Consider the following 21,079-nt stretch of genomic DNA (forward strand, 5'->3'; position numbering starts at 1 on the left):
TATCGACATTTTGGTCTATTCATCTACTTAATAGGGTATTATTTTCCCTTAATGTGCAATTTGGAGCTAATATAAATTGCGAACAATACCAGATAATTTGGTCAACTGCAATACAGTGGTAATCATAGATTTGATTGCTTTTGAGGTGAAAACATTTATTATATATTACCACTGGTGATGACAATGCTATCATGTCATCACATGTAGCTCTGCAAATTGCTAATATTTGAAACCCCCCACAAAAAAAACAAAAAAAAAAAACAATAGTTTTGAAATTCATTTTGCAGAACATGCTTAATCTCATACAGAAAGCTTCAACTTTCACATGAACATTAGAGGAGTTTATGAGATACAAGCTCAGAGATTGAAACAGCTTTGGAGGAGAGAAAATGGTGGGATAAAATGTCACTGAAGACCATAAACAAGCAAAGCTCCAACTCCACCAATACCAGCCACAAGTCCAATAATAACTCCAATAGGAGGCAAGCCCCCACCAATAGCTTTTCCAGTATTAGCATCATATCGAGCAAACCTCTTCTTAGGTGCTTGACATTGTGGGCAGCCATATGCGTCCGGCTGTAAAAGGATAAATAAGGGGAGAATGACAATAAGCAGTTGGCATATTGATAAATCCAACTTTAAAGAATATCATCTCTTGAAGATAAAGCCTCCGAACAAACGTCAAATCCCGATACCTAAGACTCCCCGACTTGCAAGGATAGGGATGAGGGTTATATGTAATCTTTCTTTTACATTTTTACAAAGCGGCTGTTTTTCAAAAACTAACCCGTGACCTTCCAGTCACACGGAACAATCTTACCGCTACTTTAAGGTTCTCCTCCCTCTAGGCACATGATTTTAAATTGAAGCATAAATGGGAGGGAGGGAGGACAAGGGGAGAAGTAAAGTTTTATATGGTGGCCTTACCTGCTCATCAAAAGGTTTCTGTAAGGTGTATATGTATCCACAATCAAGGCAAATGTGAGTAGCTCTAGCCTGCATGGCGGTGCACTTAATTAACCATTGAATGTAAAACGGGACATAATATCATCTTGATTCTTGAGCCTGGAAGACAAATAAATACAAGGAAGAAAAGGTATGCAGGAATGCAAGTCACTCCAAAATGATTCTTGCCTTTTGAGCCTCAGTCAGTTTTCTTCCAAAGCGAGGGGGAGCAGGACGCTTTGGGAGCCTTTTGACATCTACCGCAGCACCTCTTCATAACAAAAACATTAAGCTATTTCAGCTGTTAATTAAATAATAGAATAAATGACATGATCACATGAACAATAGGGAGATTTTACCCTGCGTGTTTAACACATTGAAACAAACTGATGAACAGATTAATTGCCACAATAATTTGAATGGAGAACAATTCATTGAATTGCATACTCAACTTGTCTTATATAGCATTGCTTTCAGTTTTTATCTTATTTTCCCCATTGGTTCCAAAAAATCAATCGTACTAGATACTATTGAGGCCAGGGACATTTTTTGTAATTATTAATGATTTACTCTTCTGCATGCAAAGATTATCCTTTGTCAAATTAAGCCATCATATCCTTAACATTGATCTAGGTAATAGAGCAATACTATCACTCCTAAGCATTTTGAATTTATCAAAGAACATGCTTACTATGTAGGTTGTTTTTTTCGCAGTAGCATTTAATCATGATAAGGACTCGGAGAGCATGAATCTCAATTTAGAATAAAATGCTGGTTAAAGCACTGCACTCTAGTCTAAAAATTTACATCAAATGTCAAGTAGGGAACCAAGTCTTGTCCATTGTGAATCAGATGTGAAAGGAGGAGTAAAAGTTTCAAACATGAATATTTGAAGTTTTACTTGATTGTTCACAATAACATCACTAAACCAAGAGAGACTTGTGACTGATAAAGTGCAAATACTAAGGCACTTAACAGACTGAGTTATTTGAGAAACATGCTACTGTCTAACTTACCTTTCTAATAATGTTCCATCTTTTCCCAATAATCAACATACCCAAAAATAAAATGACGGGCTTAGTACCATGAATAGGGTAAGGCCAAATAAAAAGTTATCAGAAAGTACTTTAAAACTATCATACATAGTTTCCTGGGGTGTCTGTTTTGTTCTTGTTTTTGTGTGGGGTGTTGGCCCCTCATGCAATACCCAAGTAAATAATAATAATAACAATAACCTATGTCAGAAACAAAATCTACTAAAGAATTGATGCAATTAAGAAATTGGAACAAAGCTGAATAGCAATAGACAAGAAAAAAATAAAGTAATAAGAGAACCTGCTGACAACAAAGTAGACAGAGTCTGGCTTTGCTTGGATTGCGGTTTTTGTAAATCCAAGCTTATCTGCAGGCCACAATTCATCCCCAAAGAAACTGCTAGTATAAAGGACTTGGTCCCCTGCCTTTAACCCTGCTTTTGCTGCATTTCCACCACCTTCAACAGCCTAACCAAGATAATAAGTGTCCATGAACATTCCTCATTCGGAAATTGAAATCATCACCTTCAAACTTGACAATAAAACATTGAATAGAGAGCAAGATACTAACGGTGATAACAACACCTCCACCAGACTTTTGGCCTAAGGTGAGGCCAAGTGGCTTGTCAACATCAACCTCAATTGTCTTTGAAGCCCCAGCAGTTCTTGCTGAGATCTCAAGTCTCCTTCTAGCAATGGAGGAACCATTCTTGTTCTCACTTAGGAAGAAATTTGAGACACCCCTTTTGGCATCATGAAGTGAAAGGCCTTGTAAAGATGTTTTCTGCAGATACAAAAGTAAAAATAAATAGTAAAGACATGCTTCTAAATTCTAATTGTTAATTAGTGATAAGCAAAGAATAGTAGTACCTGGCATTGAGGAGGAGTAAGTGACTTGGAATGTGTGAGATGAGAGTTTTTTATGCGGTGGTTGTTCCTGGTGGTGAAGGTGGCAGAGCATGAAGAGGAGGAACCTGCAACCACACCTGACATGGTTCCGGTAAGTCGTGTGGATAGGAATTTACCACCAACAAACACTTGTTCCTTCTGAATAAAAATGAATAGAACAAAGAGAGTTTTTCTTTATTTTTATTTTTATCTTTTTTCAAAAAGATGTGCTCTGTATTTTGAAAAAGAAAAAAAAAAGATAATTTAAATACCCAAAAAAAAATGGATAATCTTTGACTGGTGGTGGAGATGAGTACACCTAAGAACCTCACTGTGTGGCCTTTAGCCATTCAATTGCTGAGTGACTGTAAACTGCTGATGCAACTCCCCAATTAACATAAACCCATCAAGAAGAAAAAAAAGTCCAATCTACTAATAATTATATGGAGAAGGATATTATTACTATTATTTTAATTTTAATATTTTTATTATTTAATTAATTATTATTGAATCAATTTAAAATTAACAGTTAAAAAATTAAAAAAAAAATAACTTTCATTAATTTCAAATTAACCTAATGATAATTAATCAAAATAAAAGTAATTATAACCGCCTCTAATTATAATACATTATTGCTTAGGTATTTATCTCATATGAAATAAAAAAGCCAATAAATATGATTAATTAAGTTATAATTGTCTAGGAGCACTAAAGATTTTCTAGCATCAAGGATGCAGGTAAATGTGTTAACAGGTCGAGTCGAGTTGAACTTTGGTCTTAAAAGGCTGAGTCTGTATTTAAATGTGTCAGCCTGACCTAGTCTGTTACTGTTAGGAATATAATTATCGGTCTGTGGTCTGTCTTATTTATAAAAAATAAAAGCCTTACTCAACCTGTTCACCTGTTTAAAAAAAATAAGATAACAAAAAATTATTCAAATAAAATATATGATCAAAAACACTAATAATTTCACAAAGATTCATGAATTCAAAGTATATTCAAAAAGCATAATATAGAACAAAAACATTTAAAAAAATTGTTTAACCAGTGAAATGAGGTGAAATGGGTTAAAGAGAGAGAGAGAGTTATTATGAATAATATAAAAAATATAAAATAAAATAAAAAAATTAGTATACTAGGCTAGCCTGAAAGGCTTTGAGGCCAAGCTTTTCAATTAGAGCCTGAGACTTTTTTATTAAACGAGTTTTTATATAAGTTCAAGTCTAGTTACAACAAATAATTTTAGACATATAAATTCAAACCTTCACGAAGGCTCCTGATTTCTTTAGTACATGCAGGGAAGACCTCTCTTGTGTTCCCATCAAGGGGTGTAATATTAACCTATCACGCATAAAAATTTGTCATCACCAAAATAAAATAAAACAGGCCCTTTTTAGTAAATAGCTATAAAGCAGGGGCCTTTTACTAAATAAAACGAAATAGACCTTTTTTTTATAAATAAAACGAAATAGAGAGTCAAAAAAAGGTTTGTAGATCGCTCTGTTGTTCCTTTCTTTTGCTTGGTAAAGAAGTTGGAGAGTGAAGAAGAGAAAGAAGATGGAGGAAGTGCCAAAGAGCATTGCACACCAAATCGGAGGAGTCCAAAATGATGTTCTTCGGTTCGGACTTCAAGGGGTCAAGAGCGACATCGTTGGTTCTCACCCTCTTCAATCTGCCCAGGAATCTGTAATCACTTTCTCTCAACTTGCTATTAGGGTTTTTGTATTTCAAATTTCAAGTTTTAATCTTTCTTGGCGCAGCTTGAACATTCATAGCTATTTTCCCTTTGATTGAAAACAATCAAAAAGGCTTTTCCCTTTCGCAAGTTTTTGCAGTTTTTGTGATTTTGAAGAAATTGAAATTTTATCGTAATGAAGCTGGTGTTTTTACTCAAATTGTGTTGGAATCAGATTCAGGTCTAATCTTAAATGATTTTGCTTTTTCTTTTGTTATTTTTAGGCTAGCAGGATCAATGAAGTAATGAAGAGGCAATGTATGGTCAATTTATATGGAACTGCTTTTCCACTGAAGATGGACCTCGACAGGCAAATACTATCTCGGTATTTCCTGTTCTTTTTTCCTCTTAAACACCCCTGTGTATTTGGCATAAATCTAGTTTCTTCTAAATGTTTTGAAACTATCTAAGTGACAGTGTGGCATTGGTGTACGTTGTACTTTTCTATAGTTCTAAAATCATACAAGAGTCTTATGCCTTAACAACTACAATATCAAGGTTCTTGGAACTCTATGATTTTCACAAATAATAATAAACAGTAGTTGAGACTTGAGGGAAGATGATTGCCTTCTTCTGTCCATTGTGAAAACTTGATCACAATTGCATGATGCCTTTCATATGCTTGAATATCTCCTTGACTTCAACATGAGTGGTGGGGAAAGCTAGAAGAGAATATGCATATTTTTCATGAACAGGTCACTGTTTTACGTTAAATGGGATAACCCCCTTTCATCTACTAACTCTCATCAAGTAGCAGTTACTTTCTGAACTGTCCTCCTTTTACCCAATTATAATTTAGCCCTTAATTGTTTGATTAATTATTTATTAGTCCCTGGATCAGTCACATGCTCCTCACATGTGACATGTGACACTTAATGTCATACACTCTCCTCTTTGGTTCATGTTAGATTACCCAACATCATGGATAATAAATAAATAAATTAAACCAACATAATGTGCATTATGACTAAGTCATTCTATACATTAGATACATCGTAAATCATTATTAAGAATAGGAACTAATTTGGGTCAAGATGGTGGTTATATATCACTTAACAGACATAGTACTTTCTATGTACCATTGATCGGTCTTTTCCTTAACATGACCGGTAACGGAGAAGCACATAATTAGTCCGACATAATGTCTATATTCAAAACAGAACCTGTTTACATCATTCTAATGCAATGATACATACAAGATTGGAAAATTGGTAATCAGAAACATACATAGGATATAGGACAATAGCATAAGGATATATACTAAAAATGTGCATATACAATATGAAAACAACTATTAACATGTGAATAAGAGTAAAGGAATGCCACCTTTGGTTAGTTCTTGTGATTAGGTGGGTAGAACTTTTGGTAGAGATCTTCTATTAGATTAATGTAGAGAGAAAGTAAAATACATAACTGACTTGAAAATTACTGTGTTCTCTGTTGTATATGACTGAGATTAGGATTGTTTTTCTGCAAAAGTCAAATGCACAAACACTTCCAACAGAACCTCAGAAAAAGAAATTATTGGCCCAAAATTTGGAGCTTGGGTTAACTGCTAGATGAAATTTTTCATTGATTGATTTAAACTCTGAGGATTCTGAAATGCACTTCTTTTTGTGTGTACAAATAATGCTGTTCTTGTTTTTATGGCTTCTCCGTCTTCTCAGCCCATGTTATTGGTTGGAACCACTGAATCTACTCATAGAAAACTCTGGTCCAACCAGACCACGTCTGAATGAATTAATTTTGACAGAGTAAGCAAAGCTTACTCTACATTTTAGGAAGTGATGTGCTGTCCATGGAGACCCACTGGACTCTTGCCTAAGCATAAAAATTTCCTAGTTCCTGCTGCTTAATCAGTAAACGTTAACCCAAGGCACTGGGGTAGACTAGACATTAAAAAAAGGTTGATAGAAGACAGTGGGATCATATGACCACACAATATAGGACAATAGACTTAGGGAGAAAGTGGTTTGATTGAATTTTCTCAAGCTATTGTTTTGTATATCCTTAGCTACTTTCCGATTAGTTTTGTTCTTGTCCTCCTAGTACCCTCCCTCTGATGTGGTCTGTTATGTTAGTGGCTCCATTTTGATTTGTTTACTTTTTGAGGATGTAAAATGCTACTGTTCCTTGTAGATTCCAGAGGCCTCCAGGAACAATTCCTTCTTCAATGCTGGGTTTGGAGGCTTTTACAGGAAGTCTTGATGACTTCGGTTTTGAGAATTATTTAAATGGTAATGATATGAATTTGCCTTTATATTCATGTAGCTGATTTTTTTTATTCACCACCAAGTTGTTGTTTGTACCTTCTCTCTCCCCCTATTTCATTTTTGCAAATGTTGCCTGCAGACCCTCGTGAATCAGAGACTTTACGGCCATTGGACTCGCATCATGGAATGGAAGTTCGCCTTGGTCTATCTAAGGGGCCGGTTTTCCCAAGTTTTATGTAATTGAAGCATCTCGTCTTTAATTATAAGGAAGTGGCTCAAGGAACCTGCATGATTATTCGTTAACTTTTTGTTGTATTTTTTTTTATGTTAAGGATGCTATCAATCTTTTGGTCAGTATGAACACTGCATGCCTTTACAAGTGAAACTGATTTTTATAATGTTTGTAATTGTATTTGATGCATTTGAGTTGGGCATATGTTGTTACATCCAGCATTACCCACTCGTCAACCGTTCCCTATTTTTTATTTTTTATTTTTTATTTTTTATTTTAAGCTTGGGTATCCCCACTCAACCACTTTGCCTTCGGAGTTAACTCCTCTTTCAAACAGATCATCCCCACCCATACCCACACACAAAAAAAGTCAAAAAGATTTAGATTGCTACGGTTTTATTTCTAATCCCAAGTAGTTTTTTCAAGGATTGCCAACAAGTGCCCCATCTCTTAGGGGAATGCCTTTTTTGTTTCTGAGATTCGACAAATAAATTTTAACGGGTTCCGGTTTTTTATTTTAGCCCTTTTTTTAAATAAAATAAAATTGAACAGTTGGTATATGGAAAGAGAATTTACTTGAATGCTGGATGCATGGATTGGTTGGGGAATATCTGTATCTATTGCAAAATGTTACTGCTACCGGTCCAACAGTCGACACGTAAGGAAGGAACAAGCCTTGACCTGTGAATTTCTTAAGTCAAACAAATATTTCAACATCAATCATGCAAGAAACAAAACAAAGAAGCAACACAAATGAAACCTAAAAAAAAAAAAAAAAAAGCAACACAAACAAATTTGTTGCGAAATTCATAATAATTTTTTCAATTGGTTAGGGAAATTTGTTTAACTTAAACAAATATTCCAACATCAAGAAGGTAAGAAACAAAATAAAGCATCACCAATCAGTCCACTGGTTTTTACTCTTCACATTGAGAAAGTTTTTCACGTTAAAAAATTGTATTGTTTCTTTGTTTTGTTTCTTGCATGATTAGCGAAATTACCTTCATGATCATTTCAATTGAAGAGGGAATTCATAATAATTTCAATTGGTTAGGGATATTTGTTTAAGAATGTAAGAAACAAAACAAAGCAACACAAGATTTTTAACATGGAAAACCTCTTCAAATGTGAAAGTCACGGAGGGATTTCGAAGAATACAATTTTTAACATGAAAAACTTTCTCAATATGAAGAGTAAAAATCCACCCACATTCCCATAAAAGTGAAATTACCTTCATTTATCATTTCAATTGGAAAGGAAATTCATAATAATTTCAATTGGTTAGAGAAATACGATTTTGAAGTCCACCCAAAATTCTTCACTATCATCAAAAGTGAAATACAATTTTTAACATGAAAAATTTCCTCAATGTGAAGAGTAAAAACCCACCCACATTCTTCCCTATCCATAAAAGTGAAATTACCTTCATTTATCATTTCAATTGAAAAGAAATTCATAATAATTTTTCAATTGGTTAGGGAAATATGATTTCGAAGTCCACCCAAATTCTTCACTATCATCAAAAGTGAAATACAATTTTTAATATGAAAATTTTCCTCAATGTGAAGAGTAAAAAACACGGTACTAATTTTAAAGTCCGCCCAAATTCTTCACTATCCATAAAAGTGAAATTACCTTCATGATTATTTCAATTGAAAGGGGAATCCATAATAATTTCAGTTGGTTAGGAAAATTTGTTTAAGAATGTAAGAAACAAAACAAAGCAACACAAGATTTTTAACGTGGAAAACCTCTTCAATGTGAAGAGTAAAAACCACGGGACCGATTTCGGAGTCCACCCAAATTCTTTACTATAATCAAAAGTGAAATTACAAGATTATATTATCCAACAATATAGGTACGAACAATGTGTGCACACCTTGTATTCAAGGAACTAAATTCTTGCAGTCAAATTTAAGATGATCCAAGAGAGATTCTTGTTGAAAACCTCAAACTTCGGTCAAAGTTTCTAATACTTCGGTCATAGTTTCTAATGGTCAAAATCCAGAGCCATTTATTGAAAATTAGTCCCAACTCGATCCAACGGTAGGAGGAGATCTCAAAGACCCAATCCTTTGCATGGGCTCGGCGTGCACTTGTATAGTTTAGGTGTTTTATCTGTTTTTGGTTTTATTGCTTGTTGCTTTATCTGGTTTAATAATACCACGTATCCTAGTGAGTTTTACGGACCCACCGGACCTGAAGCTTCTCAAGCTCAAGCATTTACTTTTCTAGTTAGAGACCAACGTCTTGGGGCTAACGTAGGATCTGCTCAGGGACCTACAGGTTTAGGTAAATATCTAATGCGTTTCCCGACCGGAGAGGTTATTTTTGGTGGAGAAACTATGCGTTTTTTGAGATTTGCGTGCTGCCTCTTCTTGAATGACAGATGATAGCTACAAATTTGGACCTTTTTGGTTTTTAATGACAAAACCCCAACATTACTGGGCACTGATCCCATGATACAACAAACCGTTGCAGATGGATATTCAAACAAACCTTGCATTTTTTAGCAGCTTAATATATCTGTTTTATGAAAAATTGTATAGTTCTCTGCTTATCGAATGCGATTCAAATGCGAAAATGGCTCAGCTTTCGCTTTTGGCGCAGCTTTAGTTGCTGCTTCTGGAACTCCAAACACATTCCAGAACCGTAAGGTTTCATCTGCCGCTGCTGATGCTACCGTGCAACCATCAGGGCTCTGAAGAAGTGACATTACACTAATCAGGAAAATCCTCAAAATGATAATGTAACGGGTTTGTGCTTGAAAAAAATAAATAATTACCTGAGCCATAAAAAGAACTCGGGAAGTATGACCAGTGAGCTCTGCCATCTTGACCATTGAAGGGTATTTCCAAAGTGTAAGCTGATTTTGAGTAAAACCATGAGAGCTGAGTAACTCCCTCTCGTTCTTGTTCCACAGCAGGGAACATACCTGAGACCCTGTGTCAACTGAGTTCAAGCATGCACCTGTGTGGGTATTCCAAAACTTGATGCAACGATCGCCACTGCCTCCACCAGAAGCTAGCAAATTCCCTTGGAAAGGGCACCAAGCAAGGGCTTTTACTGCAGATGTATGATCTTCAAGCCTGTGAAGCCACTGTGTTGCCGAATTAGAAGATGCGGTAGCCCTGTCCCAGACGTAAAGTAGATTATCATTCCCTCCGCTGGCTAATTGTTGACCTGAAGCTGACCATTTTAGCCCGCAAACCTCTTGCTCATGCCCTCTATAGGTTTCAACAATGTGTGATCTAATTCTTACATCGTTGTTAACTATTCTACTATCCATCCCTCCAGTTGTCAGTATGTGATTATTCCATGCCAAAGACCCCACTCGTTGCCTATGCCCACCTCTCAAAGATCTCAACTGATGAAACATGCAAGAATAACATCAGTAAACAACTTGCAGGAAATGGATAGTGAATAATTTACTTTGGTATATTTATTTGAAGATTATAATAGAAACCTGTTTATTTGAAGTCGTATCCCATAGTTGCACTTCAGAGTTGTTCAAACCAACCGCAATATGCCGTCCATCAGGAGCCCAGCTAATGGATGTGACAGGGCCATTTTCATCATCAACTGTGACAAGTTCTGAAGTAGACCCGTTTGTTGCATCCCACAAGTACACTGTGCTTCCAAGTGCGATTGCAAGAACATTGCCGCTTCCCCAATCCAGTAAATTGAGGTAATAGTCATCCACAAGGTCAGGAGCATCCAAAGTCCTCTCAGAAGTCTGATAAAAATAAGCACAAAAATGTAAAATATCGTGGCTTACCATACAAACCCAACCAACTAAGATTAAAAAAACAACTCAGAACCACTTGAAATTAACAATCCAAATTTAAATCAGACCTACTGGTTAATCGGACTTTTTTGCTTTTAAATTGCAAATGTTCATAAAATGAATTAGCTGTTTCTGTTGGAGTTTATGCAATCCGACAACAAATTTAAATAAAACCTATGTAATTTCAATCAGATCTTAGTAGTGCACCTGAGGAATATATCTCCGTGGCTTGGTGGGTTTATCTTGGGGAAGACTCATGGAGTACTCATGAGGGATTAAGTCAACTGGTGCAGGTGGCTTGTTCTTGAAAGCAAGAATTCGGGTCCGGTTCATGTTTAAGGATTCTGCAAGATGCTTTCTATAGGCGTCTCTAGAGGGGGAGCTCACAGTTGGGTCTTCCTTACCTTTAGCCCCCTCAGTCAGCATGTAGTGAGCATAATCGAAGTCCATTGCCGAACGATTTGGAATGAATCTGTCCAACTGGTGGTGTTTACGGTGACAAAAGAAACAAACATGAAAGAATCAATCAAATACTTGTTTTTCATAAACAAGTTCAAAAAGAGACACGATGACTTATTAAAGGGTAATTTCAAAATCCATCCACAATCTAGGAAAAAATTTGAAACTCCCAGTTTCTAGACCACTTTTTCATAATCAGAACCTCAATTTACTTATCGAATTATAGATATAAATCGAAACTGATAATGAAAAACTCATTATACATTGAAACCCCTAATCGCAAAAGTTTGCAGAGAAATCATGAAATTTATACACAAATTACAATGGCGAGAAAAGTTTGGAATAATCTTATTACATTTTCTCGGGAATTCTTTCTCTGAATAAACTGTTCCTGAAGAGGGCAGCGTGCTAGGGATTTGAGGGTTGAGGAAGAACTCAAAGATGATCCTGCATCCATTGTTAAGGGGGGAAAAACCAAAGAGAGAAAACAAGAAAATATGGAAAATAGAACTAATGAAATGAAAACAAAGCACAAAACCAAACCCTGGAAAAGAAATAAACAATCAAAAACCAAACCCTGCAAAACAGATTATTAGACAAAATGAAGTCAAAGAAATGATTATTAGCGAAAATGACAGAAATTAGAGGGCTTCTTGCAAAAGAATGAATATTGGAATGCTGAAGCGAAGAGAGAGAGAGAGAGAGAGAGAGAGAGAGAGATTTGAATGGTGAGGGCAATTAAGTGGGATTATATATGGCACAATTGGTAGCGAAGGAAATCTGAATTAGGGTTTTGCAAACTGTTTGAGGACTAAATTGTTGTGACGGCGGCAACGGCTATTTTTCTTTGTTTATGGACATAGCCGTTAGAATATGTATTGACCAAATTATCCTTTGGTAGCACTACTCGGCACTTACGGGCTCTTATATGAACCATGGGAGGTTAGAATTGAGAAATTGTTTATTATGATAATAATAAATTGGAATAATCAATATATTACAGGTGTGAATAGTTTGAATAATTGATTTGAACTTATATGTTCAAAGTTTATCATTTTAAAATACTATTAGATCGTAATCTCAATTAACATTTATCTTTTTCTTTTCTCTTGATATTCTAATTTAGTGGTGTGGGAAAGTAATAGTCAAAAATAGATAAAAAAAAACATCGGTAGAATAACATATCCTAAAAAAAAAAAAATGAAATTCCCAACATATAATTTCTTCGTTGAAAATCAATTATGTTCTGGATCTATATAATGGGTCTTTTTCTTGCTTTATGAAATGGGGCCTCGTTTATTAGCAGGTAAAGCCCGGTAAAAAAATTAATTTATTGTTTTTTTAATAAAAAATTACGAATAAGTAGTCTGTTTTGAAATTAATTACGAAAATATAGCAGTTAAATACGCTCCATAGGGGCGTGACCGGTTGGAGAGAGACACGCCCAATGTTGGGCGTGTTTCACCAGGTGCTGCCACGTGGCATAGAAGCCAACAGTTTGACCGTAAAACTTTGGAAGTTCATAACTTTTGACTCGGGTATCCGAATTAGGTAATTTTTTTTTGAATCCACATAACTTTTTGAGATCTACGTAATGACACCTCATTTAGCATATTTTGTCTCTCACAAAAAAAAATTGAATTTACAATAATTATACCATAAGAACGTTTAAACAAAAATTAATGGACAGAAAACCACTGTTATGATTAGAAACATTCATAATAAAGATCCTTATGATTATGGTAAGTTATCATAAGGTTAATTATGTATGTTATTGAGATATATATTAAAAATTTGAATGAAGAATTTTATGAAATTTATAATTAATAAAAGTTAACATCTGTCGGTGACATAATATCGAATAATTTATATTAAAAAGTTAACTGGGTGCTTTTCGTTTTATTTTGTTTTTTAAGTTTTTGTTCATGATTATAAAAATGTTAGATTGTTTTTAGTAATATTTATAAGGTAACAAAGTCATGTCTTTTTTAATAATTATGGTATCATTGTTGTAAATTCAAATTTTTTTGTGAGAGACAAAATAGGTCAAATTAGGTGTCATTACGTAGATCTCAAAAAGTTATGTGGAATAAAAAAAAATTACCTAATTCGGATACCCGAGTCAAAAGTTATGGACTTCCAAAGTTTTACGGTCAAATTATTGACTTTTGTGACACGTGACAGCACCTGGTGAAACACGCCCAACATTGGGCGTGTCTCTCTCCTCGATCACGCCCAACATTGAGCGTGTCTCTCTCCAACTTGGTCACGCCCCGTGTGGGCGGGAGTCACGATTAGGTCACGCCCAACATTGGGCGTGTCTCTCTCCAACCGGTCACGCCCCTTTGACTGCTATATTTTCGTAATTAATTTCAAAACGACTACTTATTTGTAATTTTTTATTAAAAAACAATAAATTAATTTTTTTTTTCGGTAAAACCCCCTTATAAGTGAAGTGTTAAGCCTCATTATGCATACATCACACTCCCTTTTACTCTCATCTTCCATGATGCACAATGATATATCATCACCTGCGGTGATCTTCCTCGTAGGCATTGTAAATCTAAAAATCCCATAATAACATTGATCCCTATTAGTTGTATCAAATTGTACTTTAATTGTTTAGGAAATTATTGAATTTATTTGATTCGCTTAATTACATTCATGTTGATTCTTTAATTTTTTTTTTTTATTTATTTACTTATTAGTTGTATCAAGTATTATACATTTTCAGAAAATTAATGTTTATGTATTAAGTTAGAGGATAAATTAGATTCTTGAAAGTTACTTAATTTCTTAATGTACTCCTCTTTGAAAAATATATATCATTATAGTCTTTTTAATTTTAAAACATTTTTAAAATTAATGCAATTTTTTTATAATTTTAATTTTTAATTTTTAATTTTTTTATTTTTTTTATTTAAATTTAAAAATAATAGTACAATACATGGGATACTTCATGATGTAAATAATATAAAACCATTTTAAAACATATTTTATTGTCTTTGATCTCTTCCGCACAAATAATTATTATTTTATTTTTTATTTTATTTATTTTCAGAGGATTGCGGTCTCAAAATCAAATGAATTGAAAGAATGCTAGTTCAAAATGGGCCTACGAAGGCCCGGCCTGATTCAGGCCAGTTGAAATTTGAGCCTGCCCAAGTACCCATTGTAGTTGTACCTGCAAATTAATTTAATCTGCGTCATTTTGCTGCTGTAGTTGTAGGCCAGTCTATAATCATATTGACCCAATTTGCTGATAAATCGACTCTGCCTCCTTACTCATTTAATTGTTGACCAATTCCCATTTAGCCTAATGGGCTTGCCCACTAGCCAAGCCATAGTTATAACTTATAAAGTAAATACTATTTTGAATTCTTAAAAAAAAAAAAAAAGTTTTCTTTATTAATCTAGTGGTTTAGAAATAGATTTTATTCATCAAATCTTCAAAATTAAAATTAATTGTTTATTTTCTTATTTATTTGATTTTAATAATGCTAGGCTAAATTTACTTGAAAGATACGCATATATTTTAAAGTAATTTATTATTTACGTGACACGTAAGATCTGTGTGACGTATAAAATTGCCAAAATAACATTGTTTTAACATAATCCACTGAGTTTATATGCGTTGCGTCATTATCTTTCAACACTGAATAAATAATTTCTCTAATGTGAAATGAGATTGTGTGAGACGATCTTCCCTGAATAAATTAATGGTTATAAATAATCTATTAGGATAAAATAAATAAATATTGAATTCATCTACAAATGTTCAGCCCTATAAACAGAAAAAAATATTTTAAAAAAACTATCTTGTAGTTAATTTTTTTTTCTCATATTACTTCTTTTAATTTTTATTTTTATTTTGAAAGGAACTTCTTTTAATATTTTAAACGAGTCTATCTCTTAATTAGATACAGATCTGAGCATGTAAGTATTGGGAAAGATAAAGTTTGAGCTGTTTTCATCCACCAAAAAAAAAAGGTTTGAGCTGTTTACCAAAAAAAAAAGTTAGAACTTTATTCAATTTTTTTTTTTTAAAGAAGCCTTAATCATTCATTTCATAGTAAATAAGTATGCTTCATGTATAAAAAAAAAAAAAAAAAAAGTAAATCAGTATGCTTCTTTATATCAGATAAAACTTTAAACCATTTTTTTTAGTTTCCTCAAGAAATGGTTTTGCCTTTTTCAATAAAGTATTTTTCATACACACGGTAAAGGATCAAACACTTTTTAGTATGCTTAACGGACCTAACCATCTACCAACTGTGCGGGCTTTGTTGGTAACTTTAAAGCAAATTTTACTCCAACTAAATTTAAGTTAAATATAGATCTAAAATAACATGAATTTATATGATTTATATATATATCTTAAACGATCAACATTATATTTACAACTTCTTTCAATCAAATCTTAACAGTTGATTTTTGTCAATTTAATAATTATAATTTATTAAAATTGATAATTAATTAAAATTAATTAATAAGTGTGATGCAATAAATTATAAACGCCAATATGATGATTATAATTTATGGAGAATTAATAATAATTTTTATTATCGTTGGATCAAAATAAAATCAACGATTATAAAATAATATAAGTGAAAAACATTAATTTGATTTTAATATTTTTTTTATAAATAAATTACAGGTATCCTCAACAGGAGACAATCTTATTCAAGCTGGAAATATCCCATTATGGTAAGGCTAGCTCTTCTATCCAATTATAACAAAATGGTTATAAGATAAAAAATAATAATTTTTATAAGTATAACGCCTCTCTAAATTATTTGTTATTTAACTGTTGTCACTGATAAATAATTGTTTTTGTTATTTTAACTTGATTCTAAACTTTAATGTCTATCTTAATATATTTAACTCCTTTATTATAGATTTATTTATTTATTTCCAATCAATGTCTAGTGTCTAGTTTTGGATAAGAATCATCAGAATTTAATGGCCAATACAATTTTTGTTGATCGTTTCATTTCACGTGTGAAAATTGAATTAAATATTAAATATCCAACAGATCAGACACCAACACATAATCGCGTTGTTACCATAATTAAAATCTTCAATGCAATGCATTTCCTTTCAATATATAAACACACACCACTCCCTTCACCCTTCTCACACAATTCACTAGCTTCTCTTTCATCTCTCTGTCACCTTAATTACTTTTTTTGTCACATCAAATATATCTCCTCATTTTCATTCCAGCCATGTCGACCTATAATCAATCCCACTATTACTATTTCCTTCTCTTAAAGCTTCTCAGTGCACTCGTTGTTATCTTTGGCCTCGGAATCATCATATTCTTTATCGTGGTTCAACCTCACTCTTTCAAGTTCTATGTGACTGAAGCCGAGCTAACCCAATTCGACTACACCAACAACACCCTACACTACAACTTGGTTCTCAACTTCACCGTTCGCAACCCAAACGAAAAACTCAGCATATACTATGACAAAGTGGAGGCATTGGCATTCTACGAGGGATCAAGGTTCGCCAGTCCTGACGTCATCACGGACATGAACTCCTTCGGTCAGTGCAAGAAGAGCACAGACACCATCAGCGCCGTTTTCGCAGGCCAGCAAATGCTTCTTCTCGACAATGATCAGGTCTCTGATTTCAACAAAGACAAGAGTGTTGGGATTTATAACATTTATGTGAAGCTCTATTTCAGGATTAGGTTCAGGGTCGGGGACTTCATTACCCGAACCATGAAGCCAAAGGTCAAATGTGACCTCAAGGTTCCCTTCATAAATTCTAATACAACCCTCACTCTCTTTGAGACCACCAACTGTGATGTTCATTTCTAGCTAGGGTCTGCATATACTGATTTTTCTTTTCAATGTTTTGGAATTTTCTTGCTTTTGCCCCTTTTATTTGTAATTTTATATATTTCCATGTAATTTTGTTTTTGAGTACTCTGGAATTCCCTACTGTTGGTAATAATTTCAGGTCTACCTTGCAAATCAGACAAGTCTCTTTGTGTTTATTTATTGCTCACCATTAATTTATTTAGTTCTCCGGTCTATTGTTTGTTAATTATAAAGTGCATGCACCTATGACAATAAAATTTACTTATCAAATTGTATTTTTTCTTTCTTTTATAATAATCAAATATATATAATGTATTCTTAGGAAACCGTAACAAACGGGAATTAAAAAAAATATTTAAAAAAACATCGTATTGAAAAGGTACTGTTTTCCAAACACACACGTGTATAAATAAAACACCATTTCACATGACACTGTAAAAAAGATTGTTGTGAGATGATTATGTATGCTAGCACATTTTCTAACATCTTTAGCAGCTCGATATGAATGAATATCACTTTATTTTAATAATAATATTAATAAATTATTAATACTAATTAAGGATGGACTTATTTTATTTATTGCTCGAAAAGCAAAGTCGTAGTCAAGTACTAGGGATGGATTTCCATTTATTTAGATGTATATAGTTTGTGACAAACTCCGAGAGATAGCTGTGGTTCGTCATTGTTGCAGAGAAGGAGAAAACTATTGAAAAGTAATTAATAAAGAAAATAGGGGAAATGAAAAGCGAAATATCAGCTCTGCTACCATATCTTATGTTTCATGAAAGATTGTTGATCAAACTTCATGCCTTTGTCATTACAACAAAGTGATTTATATCAGCAAAAGAAAGAAATTAAAGCTGCATGAATAGAAAAAAGGAGCGCGCTAACAGAAAAACGATTGATAAACTGACTAACTACTCATGCATACTCATCTATATATATTGTTATAACTGCACAACTAATAACTGATATAACTACTGACATGGCTGAAATGCATGCAAGTGTGCGAATGCATGCAAGTGTGCGAATTGCATCTGTAATAGTAGTTAATTACCACCTTTCTCTATTACTAAAAAAATAAAATAAAAAAATAACCACCTTTCTCAGCATAATTAATTTGACTTCATTTTTGCAATCTGTTCTGCGAGAAAACAACAATCAGACATGATGAGCCCGGAGCATCCAGTTTCCTCAATAAATCAATTAGTACAAAAATAGAGGAAGCTGCACAGTTTTTTTTTTTTAATAAATAAATAAATATCATTTTATGGAAAATATTTTATCTATTTTGTTTTATTCAAGTAATTTTCTATGGAAAATATATTTTACACTAATGAACTATTTACCATCTTAAAACCTACGCAATTAAAATGTAAGGTTACACGTATCAAAAAAAAAAATGTAAGGTTACAATAATAATTTATTTTTATATTTATATGCCCCTTTTTATATGTTTTCCTAAACTTTAAGCCAACCATGATGTGGGTCCCCGGCCCAACTATAATGTGTCAAATAACCAGTAAAAGAATGTGTTATATAGTTGTTTAATATTGAATTTAATTATGCAGTTTTAAAACCAAGAAGATGTATATAGGAAGTTTTATATTTTAAACAATATGAAGATGGAATATTTATAACTTCCAAATCTTGGACTTATGAAGTGCATCATTAAGAAATTAAGTCAAATGCGTTTTTTTTTTTCTTTCAGTTTTATAACGTTATAAAACATAGATTTAGCAATAAGTCGAGTGAGCAGTTTTGTAAACTTATAAAACATAAATTTATAGCAATAAGTCATATGCGGTTTTTTTTTAGCCTGAGCTGTTTTGTAAAGTTATAAAACATATATTTAGCAGCTTTTAAAACAATAAGTATTTGTCATTCTTTTTTCTATTTTTAACATTAGTTTTCACGTGGTTAAAACACAATTTAACTACCGTGCTAAGAGATTCCTACCGAAGAAATAACAAAATAAAATAAAAATTAATAACTTACACGTTATATTTTCAACATTATTTTTTAAGAAGGTTCTTATTTTTACGTACTTCGTAAAGGCAAGGCTATCTAAAAAAAAACTGCCAAATTAATATAGTTCATCAAAAAAATTAAAGGGTTAATGCCAATATCTGAATTAAAATTTTATGAAAGAAACTCCAAAAGAAATAAAAGAATAATATATAACCTAAAAAATGGGTCCTTGTTTTTCCTGTCAATCCCAATTTACGATGTTCCTATACATGAATTTATTCTGAATTAAATTTGAATGATATGACCGTTTTATTATCTAATAGATTTCACCCTATTTCCAGTTTTCCTATAGAAAAACACAGAATAATTGTCAATAACATTAATATTTGAATAAAAAACATCTTTACGTTTATAGCAAAATTAGACTGTAACTACTAAATTTACTCGAATACAACTGGATCCCCATTAAGTAACTAATTGTGCTATGACGCATCAAATATACTGACATGGTATTTTCACATATAACGTCCTTCAGCTGTGGAAATAATTCTTTTAAGACCAATTATTTTTTGAGTATTAAATACAATTAATTGTACAATTGTAATACCAAGAAATAAATGTTGTAATGAAATATATAACATATGTATTGGATTAAGATTGATTTCACAGAAGTTAAAATCTTCTTATAATGGCAAGTAGGAGATATGAGTTATGATATAATCACGCATTAAGATGGAAGATTTCATAACTTCCTAATCTTGGACTAGTTATAAAAATTAATAAAACATTTAGATGAGACTATTAATTTGTTAAGTACCATAAACCAAATATTCCAATATAAATATACCCCACTTTTCTACTCAAACAAACCCAAATTCTAAACCGAAGAAGTTTTCTCCTATTGCATCTTCTTTTCATGATGGCTGAGAGAAAGTTTAGGTTAGGTCGCCAAAAGATTCCAATGGAGAAAATATCAAAAAAGAGTAATCTAAAAGTTACATTCTCCAAGCGCCGTGGAGGACTTTTCAAAAAGGCTAGTGAGCTTTGCACACTTTGTGGAGTGGAAATTGCAATCATTGTTTTCTCTCCATCTGATAAGGCCTTCTCTTTTGGCCACCCAGAAGTTGAATCCTTAATTGATTCTTATCTAACTCGAAACACTCCATTAGACCCTAGTACTACTAGTAACCAACTTGTTAATGTTGGTCGTAATGCTAACGTTTTTAATCTGAACATGCAACTTACTCAGATTCTTAATCAGATGGAGATTGAGAAAAAGCTTGGAGAAGAGCTAGATCGAGCGCGGAAAGCTAGGCAAACACAATTCTGGTGGGAAACTCCCATTGATGAGCTTGGACAGCATGAGTTACAACATTTAATGTTTTCAATGGAGAAGCTAAAGAAGATTGTTACAACACATGCTAACAGAGTGTTCATGGAGCAGGCTAGTTTTCCTTTACCAATTACTGGGCCTGGCCCAAATGGATTTGGGCTTTATGCTGTCTCCGAGAACAACCCTGCTCGCATTAATGCTAATCCCTCTATTCTGAGTTTTCCATATTGATATCTTTGAGTTTTCTCTCTAGTTAATTGAAAACTAGTACCTCACTAGTTGTTGCTTGTTATTTCAAGAGTGGTTATTCAATAATAATTATGATTGCAATGAATTTGTCGACCAAATAAGTATGCTTCACATTTTTCCAGATGGTTTTCATTGTTTGATTACATATATTGGAAAGGAATTTTGCTCCCTAGGTAAATTAAGTGATTTCTAGATTTCAGGGGTCTTGCATAAAAAAATAATGCGGTTGTAGCTATATTAATTATGCTTCATATTCTAGTATCATAGATGTGAAGTGGTTTAAAGAAGTAAAGTGATGAAGTTGAGGAAGATTATATTAACATTTCCCATATTTTAGTATCGATAGATGTGAAGTCCTTTAAAGAGGTAAAGTGGTGAACTTGAGGAAGATTGTATTGATAT

General features: G+C 33.0%; 5 protein-coding genes across 5 annotated transcripts; 3 read left to right on the plus strand and 2 right to left on the minus strand.

The window, feature by feature from the left end:
• Positions 1-180: 180 nt before the first annotated feature.
• Positions 181-3,094, minus strand: LOC133296179 (uncharacterized). The gene is made up of 6 exons (XM_061495127.1): positions 2,850-3,094; positions 2,551-2,763; positions 2,281-2,447; positions 1,135-1,216; positions 928-996; positions 181-576 (listed from the first exon to the last, which is right to left on the minus strand). The coding sequence occupies exons 1-6, from the start codon at positions 2,970-2,972 to the stop codon at positions 406-408; spliced, it is 825 nt and encodes a 274-aa protein (XP_061351111.1). The 5' UTR covers positions 2,973-3,094; the 3' UTR covers positions 181-405.
• A 1,269-nt stretch (positions 3,095-4,363) lies between these two features.
• On the plus strand, positions 4,364-7,213 carry LOC133296185 (cyclin-B1-2-like). The gene is made up of 4 exons (XM_061495130.1): positions 4,364-4,553; positions 4,827-4,927; positions 6,742-6,839; positions 6,955-7,213. The coding sequence occupies exons 1-4, from the start codon at positions 4,425-4,427 to the stop codon at positions 7,053-7,055; spliced, it is 429 nt and encodes a 142-aa protein (XP_061351114.1). The 5' UTR covers positions 4,364-4,424; the 3' UTR covers positions 7,056-7,213.
• Positions 7,214-9,604: 2,391 nt separating this feature from the next.
• Positions 9,605-11,750, minus strand: LOC133296186 (cell division cycle 20.2, cofactor of APC complex-like). Its single transcript, XM_061495132.1, has 5 exons — positions 11,649-11,750; positions 11,042-11,314; positions 10,514-10,783; positions 9,833-10,414; positions 9,605-9,748 (listed from the first exon to the last, which is right to left on the minus strand). Exons 1-5 carry the CDS (start codon positions 11,748-11,750, stop codon positions 9,605-9,607), a joined length of 1,371 nt encoding a protein of 456 aa, XP_061351116.1.
• A 4,771-nt stretch (positions 11,751-16,521) lies between these two features.
• LOC133296172 (NDR1/HIN1-like protein 10) lies at positions 16,522-17,121 on the plus strand. The gene has a single exon (XM_061495118.1). It carries the CDS (start codon positions 16,522-16,524, stop codon positions 17,119-17,121), a length of 600 nt encoding a protein of 199 aa, XP_061351102.1.
• A 2,893-nt stretch (positions 17,122-20,014) lies between these two features.
• On the plus strand, positions 20,015-20,659 carry LOC133296173 (agamous-like MADS-box protein AGL62). Its single transcript, XM_061495119.1, has one exon. The coding sequence runs from the start codon at positions 20,015-20,017 to the stop codon at positions 20,657-20,659; it is 645 nt and encodes a 214-aa protein (XP_061351103.1).
• Positions 20,660-21,079: the final 420 nt, after the last annotated feature.

Source organism: Gastrolobium bilobum, unplaced genomic scaffold (genome assembly GCF_033153095.1).
Source record: "Gastrolobium bilobum isolate Gb01-03AN ecotype WA unplaced genomic scaffold, APGP_CSIRO_Gbil_v1 utg6114, whole genome shotgun sequence".
In the NCBI taxonomy this organism is placed as follows: domain Eukaryota; kingdom Viridiplantae; phylum Streptophyta; class Magnoliopsida; order Fabales; family Fabaceae; genus Gastrolobium; species Gastrolobium bilobum.